Genomic DNA, 19,805 nt, shown 5'->3' with positions numbered 1-19,805 from the left:
GTAATTAAATGAATATTTTACCTTTTTTTCTTTGGGCAGAACGCATATTTTGATTAATATTCAATTAAATTTTTCAGTTTCAACCAAGTCAATTTAGCTGTAACAAATTACACAAGTTTTTTTAAGTTTGTCCAAAGTTTTTTCATCGCATGCTCAGTGCATCTGTCAGACCTTCATAGGGCTTATCAGTGTCATCTCCATCAGTTAGTGCACTGATCTAGACAGGATGTCACCATTCCTCTCTTCAGCACCGCTGAAGGGAGCTCAAACAGTGGACCAGAGCTTTTTCCTCACCGCTGCTGTTTGCGAGTTCATCTTCAGGTCATCCGGGACGCTGCGCTAGTTGTCAGTGTTCAATGGAGGGAGCGAAAAATGATAAATGGATGTTGATAAGTAGATCTCACACCCTGAATGTCATGCGCCTGTATATCAAGCCTTTGTAAGCATAATAATGTCATAACTCCAAAAGCGTTGCCGTTGTCAGCGTGTAATTTTCTTGTTTTGTCTGTGTTTCTCAGGTACATTCGTTCAGAGAGGTCCATCATCTTGGTGAACTTCTGTCTGTCCATACTGGCCTCCAATGTGCTTATACTGGTGGGACAGTCCCAAACGCTCAGTAAGGTAAATGCATTGTATTGTTCTTGTTTGGGATCAGGTTGAAGGAGTGTTCTGGGAATATATATTTAAATTTTTCTAAATTCATTCATGATTATTGCATATTAAATTAATATTATTACACTAATGACAGTTCACTTTGATTATTATTAAATCATCATTTTAATTTTGCTTTGTGGAAATGGCCCCTATATATTAATAATAATAATAATAATAAAAATATTATTTCTATTTATTTTTATCAATTATTTAATAATAAACAATAATATTTTAGTAACTTAAAAACACTTGCATGATTATTATTATTATTATTATTATCATTATTATTATTAATATTATTATTATTATTATTATTATTATTATTATTATTATTATTATTATTATTATTATTATTATTATCATTACTCCATGCATACAGCATTATTTTAAGCTGTTTATCATGCATTTAATAATAATAATAATAATAATAATAAAAATACATTATTTATTTTTATCATTATTAAGCATCTGAAAATGAACAGTTTCACAAGGATTATTATTATAAGTAGTAGCATTATTTCCATGCATACAGTATTATCTAAAGCTGTATACATGCAAAATTAATAATAATAATAATAATTATTATTATTATTATTATTATATTATTATTATTATTATTATTATTATTATTATTATTATTATTATTATCATTATTTCTATTATTATTATTATTATTATTATTATATTTTACAAAATTTTACAATATTTTACTCAAAGGGTACTCTTTCGTGGATATGGCAAATAATGCTAAAAGATAAAAAAACAATCTTACAAAATCAAACTAGACAGAAAGCAAACAAAGCTAAGATAATAACAACCAAATAAATATCTCAAATCATAATAAAGCTACCCGAAAAAAACTAGTGATGATTAAAGAATTGTCAGGGATTCTGCATTCCTAAAAGGGCAGATAATTTAGCTATGTATTTATAAGCATTGAATTCTAATTAAAAACCAATTACACTTATGATTTATCATAATTTCCATACAAATTTAATGCACAATTTGATTACTATAATGTAATAGAGACTTCAGCATGCCACTCATCCTTGCTAAAGAAGTGAGTCAGTGGTGCAGTTAGTTGTTGTTTGCACTCTCTCTCTCTCTCTCTCTCTCTCTCTCTCTCTCTCTCTCTCTCTCTCTCTCTCTCTCTCTCTCTCTCTCTCTCTCTTTCTCCAGTCTGTCAAGACATTGCATAAGTGGACTCTGATAGATTTGGAGAAGGTGCTGGAGGGTCAGCTTTGTGTCAGCTTTGACAGTCACTCAGAGAGAGAGAGTGTAAGATAGACAACAGAGGCTGAAACAAGTGCCGTCATCCAAACTTAACCTGTCGCTCAGAGAATGACTTTTTTATTACTTTTTTACTTTTAAATGATATTTAAAAATATTTTTAAAATAAAGTACTTTATTATTATTATTATTATTATTATTATTATTATTATTATTATCATCATGATCATAATCATCATCATCATCATCATCATTATTATTATTATTACTACTATTTTTATTATTATTATTATTATTATTATTATTATTATTATTATTATTATTATTATTATTATGAAGATATTCCTCATGCAATTGTTACATAAATAATTACTTTTACTCATTTTATACATATTAATGATAATTTATAATTAATAAATTATTATTAATTTTATTGTTGTTGTTGTTGTAGTTATTATTATTATTATTATTATCATTATTATTAAAACTAGCAAAGCATCTCAAAGCTCTATTATCCATACTGAAAATAAAGCAAAAAAAAAAAAAAAAAAAAAATATATATATATATATATATATATATATATATATATATATATATATATATATATATATATATATATATATATATATATAAAATAAAACTAGACAGAAAGCAAACAAAGTGAAGATAATTACAATCAAATACGTATCTGAAATCACGATAAAGCTTCCCCTAAAAAAAGTTGGGATTATTAAAGAATAGTTAGAGATTCTGCATTCCTAGGAAGAAGAAACAAGTGCTGCCACTCAACCATCCAAACTGAAACATCCAAAGGAACCGCTCGCAGGATTCAATCCCCACTTAATTTTTTACTAAATTCTGCATTAGTTTAAAGAAGTGCAGATAAGCTTAATTTCGAAAATCCATGAATGGTGTGAAATCCTTCTTATTTCCTGGGTCATTTGCTAAGCGAGCTAAGCATAAGAACATGCACCTCATTATTGTGTAAAACCGCACTCAGATACGCCGCTTCTCATTTGCGTTCGCCGCTTACTTAAAGTATACTTTAATTCCGTCTTGACATTTTTCCTTAGAAATTGTTCAACCTGAAAGTAAGCCATTTTCTCTTTCAAAGTACCGTCTGTAAGTAAAATAACACCAACAGGATGCGCATATTTTCACACCCCAGTAACACTGAGTCAGTTTCTCCTTGAATGGACTTCCGTTAATGTCCACAGCTCTCACACACTTCTGCTTTTCAATCACGTTCTCCCTCTTGACTTTGGCGAGTAGCTAAAAGCCATTTGCACCTTCTCTTGCTTCGTGTACTACTTGTTCTCACACTTTTTCATCAATTATTAATGTCTGATATGCTCACTATTAAGGTCATTTATTATTATTATTTTTTTTTTTGGAGCAGTTTAAGAAGTTAAAAAATAGTTTGAGGTAACAACTAACTAGACACCAGTCTCATTATATAAATGTAGGACACATTTATTTAATTTTTTATCTTTACTTTTTAGGGGGTTTTCACCTTTTTGAAGTTTATTTATAAACTAATTTTGAGAGGATCACATGCTTATGATTTCTAGCGGCTGGATCCGCATTATCCAACTCTCAATGCATCAATCAAACGTCTCCTAAGTTACTACAAATACCCTGTGTAACGTGCCACCACTTTCTTCGTTTTACAGAGTCCCCCCTTTCACCACTACTCCTCCTTCTTCTAGTTATGTGGCAGGGTGGCCCAGTGCTTAGCACTGTTGCCTCACAGAAAGAACGTCTCTGGTTCCAGGCTTTACCAAACCAGCAGACATTTCTGTGCGGAGTTTGCACTTTCTCCCTGTGCTCACATGGGTTTAACCCGGGTTCCCTGGTGCAACAAAAGTTAATTTACTAATCCAAATCGACACCATAGACATGCTCCCAGTAAGTAGTTATCTCTTAAGAGCAATCACTATCTGTTTACTAATTACTACCGCAGGCGAGTTCTCGAGATCTACCTGAGCTCAAACTCCCCTCTCGCCTTGCAACGGGAGGGAGCCCTAGGCTCGAGTATCATATGAGCTCAGTGCTCTCTTCTGGGACAGCATGCCAAAGTAGCTTATAATTAATCATCAGCTAAGCATAAAATCTTGAAATTAGGATAGGGCAGTGGATATTACACACAGGAAAGTACTGGGAGCAGTGAGAGATGGGAAAGATCAGCAAATTACCTCAAGCCAGGTCTTGTACTCATGTCATTGTATATGTTGGTGCACTTAACCGCTAGGCTGGCGTTGACTGTATGACACTCAAAAATATTCTCTATACCACATGTAAATAATTAGTATTACTATTTTCTATATTATATTAATTATTATTATTATTATTATTATTATTATTATTATTATTATTATTCAGAGAAAGAATTCATATGACTGCTATAATATTATTTTAATAATAATAATAATAATGATGATGATGATGATGATGATGATGATGATGATGATGATGATAATAATTACACTTAAATACATGAATAATAACACCCATAGTAGTTAAAGTAAAGGTAAAGGTGTTTGCCAGCTGTAAAAAAAACTTTTTAAGAGAGTTCACTAATTCAAGAACTTGAAATGACATCATACCAAGTTCATTTCACTTCCGTAGATCTGTTATTCATCTCTTATTTCTCTCTGTTTATGTCTCTATCCTTCTCGTCTCTCTAGGGACTGTGCACTGTGACTGCTGCCTTTTTACACTTCTTCTTTCTGGCCTCTTTCTGCTGGGTTTTGACGGAGGCCTGGCAGTCCTACCTGGCCGTGATTGGCAAGATGAGATCTCGCCTCATTCGAAAGCGTTTCCTGTGCCTCGGCTGGGGTTTGTCATCCACACACACATACACACACTTGTATATATGGTTTATAGGACTTTCCAGGCTGGGCATTTGATCAAACTGAATTTGCAAATGAAATGTGCAAAGATGTGATTATCAAGAAAGCTAGGTCTGATTTGTAGTAAATATACTCAGAAAGCCAGAAGGTGCTCGTGCGGAAGCACACAAACCTGTCCAATTGCACACAAAGAAACTCATGAAATCCCCTGGGGAAAAAAGTGATTGCTGAATAAACAAGAAAATTAACTGAAGATTAACAGAAGATTTAACTATGCCACTGTCATGTCACCCCGCAGCCCAAGACTGGTTGCTCACTGAAGCTAAGCAGTGCTGAGAATGGTCAGTGCCTAGATGGGAAACCACATGAGAAAACTAGGTTGCTATTGATAGGGGTCTTAGTGTGAAGTGAAGGGGACACTATACTGTCAGTGAGTGCCGTCTTTTGGATGCGACTTTAAACTGAGGTCCTGACTCTCTGTAATCATTAAAAATCCCATGACACTTCTTGTGAAAAGAGTAGGGGTGTAACCCTGGTGTCCTGGCCAAATTTCCTCCATTAAACCTCAACATTATGTCCTCCCAAACATCCCCATCGACTGAATTGGCTCTGTCACTGACTCTTCACTACACCTAGCTGGGGTGTTGTGAGCTCACTGGTGCTGTGAGCCTGTGGCTGCCGTCATTTCATCCAAGTGGATTCTGCACACTGGTGGTGGTGTGGAGAGACCCCCTCTCATAATTGTGAAGCGTTTTGGGTGTATGGCCATACACAATAAATGCGCTATATTAATACACATTAAATTAACTGCTTTCATTGATTTAGCATGACTAATACACACACTACTATGGATTTAGCTAACAAAAGGATTTATTTCAAACACCTGACTGTAGTTTTTAGATGAGTTTGAAGTAAAAAAAATATATATATTACTAAAGCCGTAGTTCATTGACAACAATCATAATGGTGTATACAGTTAAAGTTAGAAATATAGCCCCCCCTGTTTATTTTTTTCTCCAATTTCTGTTTAACGGAGAGAAGATTTAATCAGCACATTTCTAAACATAATAGTTTTAATAACTCATTTATAACAACTGATTTATTTTATCTTTGCCATGATGACAGTAAATAAAATTTTACTAGATATTTTAAGAAACTTCTATACAGCTTAATGTGACATTTAAAGGCTTAACTAGATTAATTAGGTCACCTAAGCAAGTTAGGATAATTAGGCAAGTTATTGTATAATGATGGTTTGTTCTGTAGACTATCTAAAAAAAAAATAACTTAAATTGGGATAATAATTTTGACCTTGAAATGGTTCATAAAAAAATTAAAACTGCTTTTATTCTAGCCAAAATAAAACAAATAAGACTTTCTCCAGAAGAAAAAAATATTATCAGACATACTGTGAAAATTTCCTTGCTCTGTTAAACATCTTTTTGGGAAATATTTAAAAAAGAAAAAAAAAGGGGGGGGGGGCTAATAATTCTGACTTTAACTGTATATGGCTAGTACTTTTCAGCAACCGATAAACTTCAGATGAAATTTTTATGTCACTATTTCCAATCTCATAAGGTTCTTTTCACAGCATCGATGTTGTAATAAAATAAAAATATAATGAGTTAAATATACTTAAGCATTCATTAAGTTGTTAAAGCGTAGAAAGAGATGAAAGACTGTTTAAACGTAAGCGCCGTCAGGAGCAGCAGGCTAGCGCAGAAACTCCATTAAAAATAATTTTTAATGCATTGTTTAAATTTAATGCAGTGCTTCTTGTCTGGTCTTAGACCCACTTTATATCGTATCTTTGTCAGGTAGTGAAGATCAATGGTTTTTAAAGAAATCAGTTCTTAAACGTGGCGATCTTGTATGGGATGGCAGTTCATCGGAAGCGCTTGGACTGGCTGACTGAAAATAAAAGTTAATTTGCATATGCCTCATTGATGTCGTAATTTACATATTAAACCAAATACACATTTAAACCAGTTTTTGCATTAATAATTGCCTCGATTAAACCGTCCAACTCTACTTTCCATATTTGTAATGTATTTTATACTTTAAAAAAGCTTTTTATATGGCCTTACCATACACTTAAACCCAACCCTCACAGGAAAACTGTAGCTAATTTAAATGTCAAAACACCCTTTTAAGTATGATTTTTTTAGAATTTTAAATTACAAGGACACCAGAAATGTCTTCATAAACCAGCTTAATAGAGCACAACTAGGTCATACCCATGTCATAATACAATTTTGTGTCCTCATAAACAACATAAGCAAGTAGACACACACCAGTAACACCAGAGGTCAAAAGTAAAGCTATTGTTGTGCTTCAGCCTCACATGAGCCATGCAAAAGTATAGCATGCCGGGTTTTATCAATTCAATCCCATCATATTGTCCAGCATGTCAGTTTGCTTCAGTGGAGCCCAATGACACGCCACAAACATGCCACGGCAGCTCAATGTTACTGCTGTGTGACAAGACGTTAAAGTCTGATTGTTGATAAGAAAGCATTGTGTGTTGTCGTCTTACACAGGCAGGATTTGTAAGGATATTCAAGCTCTCGCTGTTGCTCACACACACATATACTTGGTGTGAAACTTATTGATCTACTATCACTCCCATTAATTCACAGATGCCCTTTGCAGATATTGCAGAATAGCATTTCCACCCACTGGGAGGTGATAGAAGATGGATTTCTTGCTAAGATGTCAGAAAATGAGTTGTAATATATAGAATCTGAAATCTGAAAATTGCTATAGACATGGCCTGGTTGGTCATGTGTATGTTAAGGTGGTTGCATGCAGGGTGCTAATTTTACATTGACGATCAAAGGGGTCAAGTTTTTTCGGTTATATTTGGTATTATGCCTCCGTAAACCAAATTTATAAATTTTATCAAATTACATCTAGTTTCTTAATCATACTTGTTGTTATGTTTTCAGTATTTTGAGGGAATTTGAGTGGTTCTCAATGACATTTGTGATATTAAATAAACGGTGACAGTTTGATTTCCTGCATCTATTAATGGATGACCATGAGAGACTGCACAGATTTTTTATTTTACTGTTTAACTTTCATGTGTGAGCAAGTGTATAATAAAATACAAACTATGCATCAAGTTTTACACACATCTCCAAATGCCTTTTTTAAGAAACATGTTTAGTAAATACTTATACTGTCTGTTGATGCTCTAGATTTACCAGATTCAAACCGATGAATTCATATTTTTGGTGCAAACATGCATTAATTTTTTTAATAAATATTATTTAAGCTACAGATTAGAGTTTCCCAGAGATGGGTTGTGGCTGGAAGGGCATCCGCTGCATAAAAACTTGCTGGATAAGCTGGCAGTTCATTCCGCTGTGGCAACCCCAGATTTATAAAGGGACTAAGCCAACAAGAAAATGAATGAATGATACAGATTAGAGCAAATAATTTCTTAAATTAGAGCAAATAATTTTTTTAAATGGCAGACCCCCTTTAATAGTCAAGAAATAACCATTTCTTTTGTAAGCTAAGACAGAGCTGTGTGCAGGCATAGTGTGTCCACAGTCATATTGGGGTTATATAAAGACAACAAGTCTTTTTTTTTATAATTTCCTGATGTTAAAATAGGATCCAAATCCCTCTCATTTTGAGGCCCACCGCAATGTGACGTAAGAGTTTATGTTTCTCCACCCACCGAATTGATCGACAGCCGCGTATTAACCTGTCCCTGTAGTAATGCGTATAACAACTGGGATTACAAGATCTCTTCAGTTCTCTTTGATCATCAATCATCATCAAATGTGATCAAGAATGAATTTTATAACTTTAAAACGTTTTAAAAACAGTGCACGTTTATAATGAATTAAAACGATTTACTTCAGCATTACTTTATCACCACAGCCACGTATCAGTACAATTATAAAGGAAGACGCTCTAATCCCGATTTGTGGATGTTAAATACAATTTATTTTGCTCATTAACATAACCGATGTATCCTGTCACATTTGCCTTGCAAAAACAGTGCAAAATTAAATGCACAAGCTGTGTGTGATGTCTGTGTGAACTTTGTAACGACATTGTGTGTGACTCATCATTACAGAAAGGCTTGAATTACCTCCACAACAAATACAACAAATAATCATTGGGAAAGTTCTTACTCTAGTATTTCTCACAAACATATGTCAGGTCTGCTTCCTTTATGTCTGTCACCGTGCTGTTTATCTGATGCAGCCGGACTGAGGCACACTCTAAAGGCTGATTTGTACTTCTGCATCTTCCTGCTTTGCATGCAGTCATGCATTTATACTTCTGCGCTGTTTGTGTTGCTCTGCAATAGCACTTCTGAAATGCTAGCTGGCAGTTGGTTATGTTATGTTCCTCTGTATCGAGTTTCTTTCTAGGTGCTTTTGTTTATTTCTGAACACTACCTTAATGTACAAGTAGCTAAATCTCACTCATTCAGAAGCAGTTGTGTAACAACTTTAATCATAAGCTAAACACAAAACAAAAGTTTTCATATGAAGCTCCTTCATGAGATGCAACACTTGCAAACAATCACTCCAACAGGTTTTCATGGCTTTCAGTCCTGCCCACACTGGTCATAGCTACCAAGCCGACCAATCACAGAGCTTGCACTATGTGTCGTTGCAATGTGTAGTTACATTTTTTAAGAGGTGCGTCATTGCATCAGCGTCAGCTACGGCAAGGGGTATGCGACCCTGCGCAAAGGCTGCACCAGACCATATGCGTGCGCCTGACACAGAACTATAAATCAGTCTAACAGGCACGTGGGAAGAACTAGCTTTAAAGGCACAGACAACAAATATAGCTACATTGTGTTCAAGGTAGCAAATTCTGAAAGGTATACTAAATAATCCAATGGGTGTTTTGAGCTGAAAATTTACAGACACATTCTGGAGACACAAAAGACTTATCTAAAATCTTAAAAAATGGGTAAAATAGGTGCCCCTTAAGTTAAACAAATGAATTACGAACAAACAAATGACCGAATTACCAAACAACCGGATGAATAAACAACCAAACAACTTAACAACGAACTGAACTCACATATAGATTAAGTACATTTTACAAGAAACTTGTATCGGCAAAACTTTAGGACCAAGAAAGGTGCTTATTAGCCCTTGATTACGAGTTCGCAAACAGCAACCTTTCCTCAGCAGAACGAGGTCTTTCCTTTGTCTCTGTGCATGTGTGTGTGTGTTCTAGCCTCTTCTACTGCTGTCTTCTCTATTGTGTTTGCCATCACAGTCAGGGAGGCCAGCTTTACTCATGTGCTAATTAGACCTATCCATTCTTCCTGCTCCATGTCTGTGTGCCACGTCCACACATAATGAGCTCTCCTCTGAAATATTCATGTCATTAACAATGCTCTGATTAACTCTGGAAATTAAAGGCAATTAGAAAAACGCGGGTTTGGAGAACAGGATTGAAAGGCGTGGGAAGGAAGGAGATGAACGACATCCAAATATGGCTCTGGAGGAAGTAGCATGTGGTGAAGAAACATGGGTTGCTCTGGATGGAAGCTCCATTTTGATTGCTATTATGTATTGTAATCTGCTGGGAATCAGGGTTTGGCTAGTGAGAAAAATCTTCATACCTGATAATGCCATTAAATTCAGAGAAAGTCCCTAATTAATTTTTTTCTTCCCAAAGCTGTTAAGTTTTGATCTTTTCCACAAAAACACAAATATTTCATGTGATTATAAATATGACCTTTGAAGTATTAAAATTATTCTTAGTAACTCAAAAAGTAAAATTATTACTTCAAAGTAAACATTTAATTAACTACTGACCCATTTTCCAAACATTTTTGTTTACATTTTGGTGTCTGCGTTAAATAAAATGTACAAAAAATGATTAAATATACATTTAAAGTACAACATACTTATTCCGGCCAGTAATTATTAAGTATATATTTAAAAAAATTATGATAATAAAATATATATTAAATAAAAAAGATTAATTGGTTAAATGTAGTACTAAATATTTGTCTTTCAATTATTCATTTTCTTTCGGTTTAATTCTTTATTTATAAGGAGCTGACACAGCGGAATGAACCGCCAACTATTTTGGCAAATGTTTTGCACTGCGGGTGCCCTTCTAGCTGCAACCCAGTACTGGGAAACACCCATACACATTCATTCACACACTCATTCACACACACACTACACTACGGCCAATTTAATTCATCCAACTCACTTATAGCGGATGCCTTGGGACTGTGGGGGAAACCCACGCAAACGCGGGGAGAACATGCAAACTCCACACAGAAATTCCAACTGGCCCAGGCGGGACTCGAACCAGTGACCTTCTTACTGTGAGGCAACAGTGCTAACAACTGAGCCACCGTGCTGCCTAACTGTCTTTAGATCAAATTATTTTCTATAAAAAAACTTTGTTACACTGAATAAAATTTAAGTGTGTGCCCTCTACAAATATCCAAATACTCGATAGTTGTCAAATAAATGCAAAAATGGCAAAAATAAATCTTAAAAAATAAATAAACAAAATATATATCTATGTATATCTAATCTGATTGGCTGATAGCCGTGTCTGCAATATTAGAACTTGTACAGGCTCTTCACTCTGTTGTGTATTCCTCCGCCAACATAGAGTGACAGCAAATCAATAAACTCACTACAGTTTGACAAATATTGCAGTTGTTGGAAAATATAATGCACTTTTGAGTCTTTTTAGTCGGGAATGTAGATATTTAGATTGCAACTATGCAGTTTATTTATAAGGATAGTGCCTATTTTGAATACCCATAATTTTGGTGATACAGTGCTTCGGCAGTGATTAGCCTGTCATACTGAGCAGAACAAGGATGGTTGATGTTGTCTATCCACAAGATGGCGACAGAGACAGCATAATAAGCCCTTAGAGGAGAAAAACGCTTTGTACTGCAGCCTAGTTCAGTAAACAGAAAGAAAGAAGAAATGCCCGCATGTGTTTTGCATTTTTCCTTATTGCAAACAAAGCAGTAATCTGGTAATGTTTGCACTGCTTTAGCTTTTTCGAGGTTAATTATTGTGATCTCCCAATTACAACAGAGAAATACTGGGAAATGTCTGTAGACTAATTGCATTTCATGCTGTTCAGCCTTATACTCTTGCCATGTCAGCAAAATCCACTGTTTTGTCATCACTTTAGACATTATGCTTGAGAATCAATCAAATGCCAGCTCTAAAGTGACATTAGTGAATTAGCAACAGTTTCTGCTGTTCTGACATCAGCTACAGATGTGAATGAATGGCGGAGGAAAGTAGATCCTTATACAAAATAATTTTTAAACTCTCTGAGTTTGACTTTCTTTTTTATATACACGATTGTGCCATCGCACTGTTATAAATGCAATATCACACTTGTAGCAGTGCAATGTGGATGTATATTGTCACTGGTGGCACACTGGTGGCACACTAAGTCACTCAAGCCAGTGTGCCTCCCACCAGTGCTGATATGCAGCCATATCATACTGCTACTCCTGTGATATTGCTTATAAAAGATAGTATAAAAGATCACCAATTATTCTGTCATCATCTACACACCCTTTACTTGTCAAACTTGTGCGGTTGAGTTCTTTTTTTTCTGTTGAAATTTTGGAAACACCTATCCATTGATTACCATAGTATTTGTTTTTCCTATTATGGAAGTCAAAGTTTACAGGTTTAGCATTTAAAAAAAAAAGAAAGAAAACTTAAAAAAGGTATAGAACCACTTGAGAATAAGTAAATAGTGAGTAAATTATCATTTTTGGTTGAACTATCCCTTTAAAACTCCATGTTTCATCTTTGACCCATGTACATTTCAAAGATAACACCTAAAAACAAAACACAATGCTCTTCTGACACCTGATCATTTAATGATGTTCTACCATATGACACAACAGCTCTATGGTTCAGCTAGCATTCGCAGTTTTGATTGGAGGGTCACAATTCCTGCTCTGTGACCTTGCCCTATGGAGCGCTTATAAAGAATACAGTCGGGAACGTTTACACTGCTAAACTTTGGCCTTATGAAAAAAAAGACCCAGAGGCCCATGGGAATTGCTGTGTGCTAAAGTAGTGTGTGTGTGGGGTCTGAGAGGCCACAGTGCACAGAGGGAACCGTGTACCTGTACGCCGTGTGCATTTGTCCATGAAAAGGGCACAAGCTGAGGAAAGTCACCAATGTGAGAGGAGATTACTTCAGCTAACTTCCTCTCCAGCCTCAGGCCATCTGTCATTAATGCTTCTAAGAAAAAGGGAAAAAGTACAAGGAAACTAGGTTGCATGTTCTGTTCGTTAGTATATCGTTTAGCAACCATGTAAAAAAATGTCAGGTAAAAAAAGAAATGTTAGAGTAAAAATATGTAACCAGCTAACACTAAGTTTCCTTAATATATACACTACCTGACAAAGGAAGTCTTGTCGCCTATGCAAGTTTTAGGAACAACAAAGAACTTGACTTCTAGTTGACCATGTGGTATCAGAAGTTGCTTATATGAAAGACAAAGGTCTCTAGATTATGCTTATTTTACCAAAATAAAATATGATCATCCCTTGATATTTAATTATTTAATTAGGACAGTAAGGTCTGACTTTGCTTAGACAAAAGTTTAATCACTGAAAAGAAATAACATACAGTATAGAATATAAAGTCATAGTGCAGTGGAAAAAAATTTTTCATTGTGTATGACTCCCATGAGCTTGGACGATTGCATTCATACATTTCTGCAATGACTCAAATAACTCATTAATAAAGAAAGCGTTCCTGCAGGACTCCCAGAGTTCATCAGGATTCTTTGGATTCATCTTTAATGCCTTCTCCTTCATCTTGCTCCAGACATGTTCAACAATGTTCATGTCTGGTAATAGGACTGGCCAATGCTGGAGCACCCTGACCTTCTTTGCTTTTAGGAGCTTTGATGTGGAGGCTGAAGTTTGAGAAGGAGCACTATCCTGCTGAAGAATTTGCCCTCTCCTGTAGTTTGTAATGTAATAGGCAGCACAAATGTCTTGATACCTCAGGCTGTTGATGTTGCTGACCACTCTGCAGATCTCTTGCACGTCCCCATACTGAATGTAACCCCAAATCATGATTTTTCCTTCACCAAACTTGCCTGATTTTTGTGATAATCGTGGGTCCATGAGAGATCCAATATGTCTTCTGCAGTATTTGTGATGAGTGAGATACAGTTCAACAGATAATTCACTGGAAAAATCTAACTTCTGCCACTTTTCCAAATGATCAACTAAAGGTCAAATTATTATTTGTTGCTCTTACTACTGAGATCGACGACAATACTTTTGTCAGAGTGTACAGTGAATAACTGTAAAATTCACATTCCCAGAATGCCCTCAAGACACTTTTTATTGTGATTGTCGACATTACAATGGTTCTTTTCAGGGGGGTTTCTCTTAAGTTTTGCACATTAAAGTTTAGCGTTACATATAATATTGATAAATAATGTTTATTGCATTGCTTTTAATAAATTTTTTAATGGATTGTTAATTTGTAGGAATGTTGTAAGTGGTGTTTGATGTTTGATGTTTTAATATATTATGTATTGATTAATTGTTTTATGTTTTTAGGGTGACTATTCAAACATCCGTCAGTTGAAAAATAGCTTTTTGGCTAATTCTGGCACACATTTCTTGGTATTATTGTGCAATGTCCTTGTCAAATAAACTTACAAATAAACAAATGAATGAACAAACGAACAAATGAATAAACAAACACATAAAAAAATAGTATCCTGCTCTGCTTGAAATAAAAACCTGCTCTCCTTGAAAGTCTTGCCAAAAAAATATACAAAATATGGAAGAAAATATGTACAAAATCTTTTTTATTATACTTCTTCATCCATTTAGCTTAGTTTTGTTTTCTTTTTTATCTAAATACATCCAAATATTTATTCAGTATTTTTATTTTTCAGTGAATGTTGGCACCTCATTTTATGTGGGTTTTAAATAAAATTTTATTTGTCTGGATTTTAACATCTAGATATATATTTTTTTTCTCTTTTCACAGGTCTTCCAGCCTTAGTAGTAGCTGTATCTGTGGGTTTCACACGGGCTAGAGGTTACGGCACGCCAAGTTAGTAAGTATAACCAATGCAGTCCAGTCTCACAAGGAAAATGTAAAGCAGAGAAGTTTCTTTTCGAGCTTTCTATCATGTTTTATTTAGCTTAAGTAATTATTGAATCTGTAACAGAATACAGAAGTACATGCCAGAGATTTTCTTACTAAAGGGAGATTAATATGTTCTTTAAAATGTATTACTTACCATTGGAAAACCTAGAATGCTAACTTCGCTAATGCTAACTGGCTTCATAGCCAATCACATAGCTGCTTTTGGTCTCTTTCCCAGCATGTTATCTAATGTGTTAGCATTAGCCATTATGTTTTTAGGCTAATCATTTCAGGCTTGCCTTACACACACACACAAAACGATTTAAATATTATTCCTTTGTTTAATGGTTGTAAAAACATTTTTGGGATTAATTTGAACAAACAAATTAAGTTGAAGAAGACTAAATTTAGTAAGTTAAGTATATATATATAATCAGCCCATATAAATAGTTTGCAACAATTTACAGAAAAATATTTTTTTTTCAGTGTACAGTACATGTGCAGCGATTATATGTACAGTATATGTTTATTATAGTAGGATGTATATTTTATATGTGGAATACTGCTAAACACATAAGCTGTAAATACATTTGCATTTGGCATTTGAAAAATTAATTGTATTAAACAAAATACTTAATTTAATAAGTTAACAGCAAACTAAAATTTAATCAGACATATTTACAAATATATGCTGACATGTATATTCTACCAGAATATAATTACTTATTATTTTATTGCTAGTTTACTTATTTATTTTTAGATATTTTAATAAATATTTTCATCATTTTAACTTAATCTTTTTTATTTGGTCACATTTCTTTTTAATGTATAATTTAAGCTATTAACAAACACAATTTGTGAGCTCAATACATTACTAATTAGCTGCTTATTAATAGTTAGTCACATAATAGTTGTGTTTAGGTATTCAGTAAGATTAAGGATGTAAACTAAGATCATATCATCAACATCATATGCTAAAACACTGTTAATACCTTAGTAATAAGCAGGTAATAAGCCTGTAATAAATAGTCTGTATTGTTACTAAAACTAAGGTGTCACCATATAATTTATAACACTAATTATGTATTTAAAAATATGGTACATAGGGTGAATAAAGAAATAACTCTAAAGTGAATGAGCAATGAGTCCATTATGCCTAATGTTGACCTTTTACCCTAGTATTTGTAGAATAATCTTGAGTCAGAGAGCCCTCACGTCCTGCCCTGAGCTTTTTATCTTCTATTCCGCTGGATTCCCTCATTGGTCATTTTCTGCCTCTCTGCATATAATGGTTTCTGTCTTTCCTGCACCACTAAGCAATTGATTTAAAGCAGGGAGCTCCCTGACTAATCGGAGACAAAAGTTAAAAACAATGCTGGCCTTTGAGAGCTTTAATTGGATGTGTCTGACACATGGATTCCCCTCAAACCAAAGGACAAATTTTAGAAACGGTGCCAGAAAGTCAGTGGCCTGAAATAACCCCACCGCTGGACTGTTTACTTCCCAGTCACTCTTCATTGCAGTCTTCCACATATCAGTACATGCCTGATTGGACATCTCACAAATGTATCAGAAACACACTATACAGTGTAGACCGAAATATAGAATGATTAATAAACTATTTCACTTATTTAAAGGAATAATGTAATCTTTATTGTTCAAAATTCAGTGTTTCACAAGTGCTGTTTGACTATTTCGGTTTTAAAGATTAGAATGTTAACTCGATTGAATAAGCGTTATCAGTGGTTATCAGCTGATATATATGGACCAGTAGGGGCCTTCTGCACCTATTGGTAATCTCAGAAGGCTGTTATCATCCATCCACAAGGTTAATCAGCTATACTAATGTGAAATGCTCCAAATCCAGATCTGTTTTTACATTACTGTGATTGTAGGGGTTAATAAAATACAATTAATGAGAAATTTAATAAATAATATAAATAATTCTTGTTAACTCCCGCCTGCAGCCGTATGTGATCTATAGCTGATTAACCATGTGGATGGATGATTACAGCCTTCTGAACCTACCAGTAGTCGCAGAAGGCCCCTACTGGCCCATATTTATCAGCTGAAAACACCCATTCAATTGTGGGCTCTTTCCTAATGTTGACTCCACTGTTAATTGTAATCTATTTGATTGTGCTTGAGCAGAACATTAGCTAAATGTTTATATATAATACAATCATGATGAATCATTCTTGTCTCTAAAAATACTGTATGACCTTCCAGGTTTTGAAGAGCTGTTTTGTGTGGAAGTTTACCAGGCAATATTTGTATCCGTCCATTAGCTCGCTGCAGCTTTTTATTTGTCATCCGCAATGAAAGCAATTGAACAATGTGATACTTCCAGAAAGTACTAAGATGAAAAGGTTGCATTTGAAAGATCTATCCCTCAGTTTATTTTAATTTGTTTAGAGTCCAAGTTGGCTTCATTTATTTTTCTTCCTTTTTAATTTAATCTTTATTTGTGTGAGCAAAAAATAATTAAAGGTTAATGGAAACTGTGCAAAAATAAACCGTTTCTATCTCGCCAACTCCTCTTTCTTCTGAAGCTTGCCTCTCCCTGGTGATTTGCAGTGTTTGTATTTCACTTTCTGTCTCTTTCTTATTCTTTTAATTTCAGTTGCTGGTTGTCTCTGGAAGGGGGGCTGCTTTATGCGTTCGTCGGTCCTGCTGCTGTCATTGTCCTGGTAGGTTTCACTCTTTCTGCTTTCCTATTGGTTTGATTTTCTCAACATGAGCTCCACCCATTTCATATGCAAGCATCAGACCCACAGTTGAAGAGAAAAATCTGTCACTAATGAGATTAGATGCCTGACTCGTTTAAAATGTATTTTTAATCAGTATATCATGTTCAAATGCTTGAGTAAACTCGATGAGCTTATTAGCCCAAAGCGACCAAAGTGTGTGTATTTATCGTCCACATCCCTGGTCTCAGGTGCTGTGTTTGTTGTTGTTGTTTTTTTCGCAAGGTGTTTGAATTGTTTTTCATGGTCAGATGTGATTTGCGTTGTTTGTTTCTTGGTGGTGTCGTGAAGCGGCCCACTCAAACAAACAACTGCAAATGAGATTTGGGCATCTGGAGATGCTGGCTCCCTCCTTGGAGAGGCAAATCTAATTAATGGAAAAATAATTAATCTTGCCTCTAGCAAATAGTAAAACGGGGACCCATTGTCTAAGCAAGTGCTTCGCATGATCTGAATGCGAACGGCACTTCGTAAACGTGTTAAACTTGGTGGGTTTGATATGCTGTCGGAGCAGTGTTGATTTAGAGCAGGGGGTTTCAACAGGGGGTTGTTTCAGTGCTGGTGGGGGTCCAGACAAATATTGTTTTATCTCAAACTGTTTTCTTTTTTGGTAAAAACAAGTTAAAAGTATAGTTCACCCAAAAAAGAAAATTACCCCATAATTTACTCTCCCTCAAACCATGTGTATATGACTTTTTTCTGCCAAACAAACACAGTTAAGGTAGTTTTTAAAATTTATCCTGGCTCTTTTATGCTGTATAATTGTATTGGATAGTGTCTTTTATTTTAACCCTTCCAAAAGAGCATATATGCATTGTTAAACTACCCATAATCACAGCCATGGGTTAATGCATGTCTTACTGTGCGTTCACACCGAAGGCGGCGAGATTGTCGGATTAGCCGGAAGTCATTCATTTTCATTGGGAGCCATGCTGCATCTTTGCCTGTGTGGGTGTTGAGGAGAGTTGAAATGAAGTCAACTCTATGGTAATGAGCTTTGACGTGGTTCGGCGGCAAGCAACCCGAGAGTAGAAGTCCACCGCTTAAACGGATTCCAGAGAGCACAGTCCTGTAAACTTTAGTTCCGACCACAGTTGTTGCCAAGGGTTCAAGTGTTGCGGTCGCCAGATTTCCAGTTATTTGAAATGTTTTCTTACAGGGACATAAATAGAATTAAAAAAAAGTTACTGGAGAGTTGATTGCCTAAGTGCACAGGAAGGAAAATAATACTCGCAGAAATCTATACAGCTGCCTCTGGTGGATTTACAAGAAATGACTGAAATGTATCTGTCTGATTATCTATCTATCTATCTATCTATCTATCTATCTATCTATCTATCTATCTATCTGTCTGTCTGTCTGTCTGTCTGTCTGTCTGTCTGTCTGTCTGTCTGTCTGTCTGTCTGTCTGTCTGTCTGTCTGTCTGTCTGTCTGTCTGTCCAACACAATCTCACAGCAATTCGTAACTTTTTCATTTAGTGGCTAATTCCTACAAATTCGTACGTTCTAATTCGTACATTTTAGTACGATTTGCGTATCCTCCAATGACGGTTGGGTTTAGGGGTGGGGTTAGGTGCCACGCCTCCTTTTTAAAATCGTACATTTTCTTACGACTGAACTCGTACGAATTCGTACGAATTAGCCACTAAATTGCCAAAACGTAAAATACTTACGTTTTCTCGTGAGATCAGGCTGGTCTGTCTGTCTGTCTGTCTGTCTGTCTAACTATCATCTATCTATCTATCTATCTATCTATCTATCTATCTATCTATCTATCTATCTATCTATCTATCTATCTATCTATCTATCTATCTATCTATCATCTATCTATCTATCTATCTATCTATCTATCTATCAATCTATCTATCTATCTATCTTTCTATCTTTCTATCTATCTATCTATCTATCTATCTATCTATCTATCTATCTATCTATCTATCTATCTATCTATCTATCTATCTATCTATCTATCTATCTATCTATCTACCTGCCCTAGTAACATAATCTAGTGGATTGTCAAAGTAAAAAATACAAGGTAACATAGTCCAGGGTACATATTTTTCAGTTCTCAAAAAATTTAACCATGGGCACATTTTTCCAATCAGCCTGGGTTGGATGTTTACGCCGAATGGGGGTAGACACATGTAAGTGGCATTATAAGGGTAATATTTTGTGTAACTTTTATACAGTAAC

General features: G+C 34.9%; 1 protein-coding gene across 50 annotated transcripts in view; it reads left to right on the top strand.

Moving 5' to 3' along the window:
- Positions 1-19,805, top strand: part of adgrb2 (adhesion G protein-coupled receptor B2) — a 550,430-nt gene that overhangs the window by 457,786 nt on the left and 72,839 nt on the right. For all 50 annotated transcript variants that reach the window (XR_012395197.1, XR_012395196.1, XM_073931885.1 and 47 more), the window contains 4 exons: positions 519-621; positions 4,573-4,723; positions 14,764-14,833; positions 17,489-17,555. Coding sequence is in view for 48 of the 50 variants with exons in the window: in XM_073931885.1 (XP_073787986.1) it covers positions 519-621; positions 4,573-4,723; positions 14,764-14,833; positions 17,489-17,555 (391 nt within the window). In the remaining 2 variants the exon portion in view is untranslated. The remainder of the gene's footprint in view (positions 1-518; positions 622-4,572; positions 4,724-14,763; positions 14,834-17,488; positions 17,556-19,805) is intronic.

This window comes from Danio rerio, chromosome 19 (genome assembly GCF_049306965.1).
Source record: "Danio rerio strain Tuebingen ecotype United States chromosome 19, GRCz12tu, whole genome shotgun sequence".
NCBI lineage: Eukaryota > Metazoa > Chordata > Actinopteri > Cypriniformes > Danionidae > Danio > Danio rerio.
This window is presented reverse-complemented; position numbering and strand designations above follow the sequence as displayed.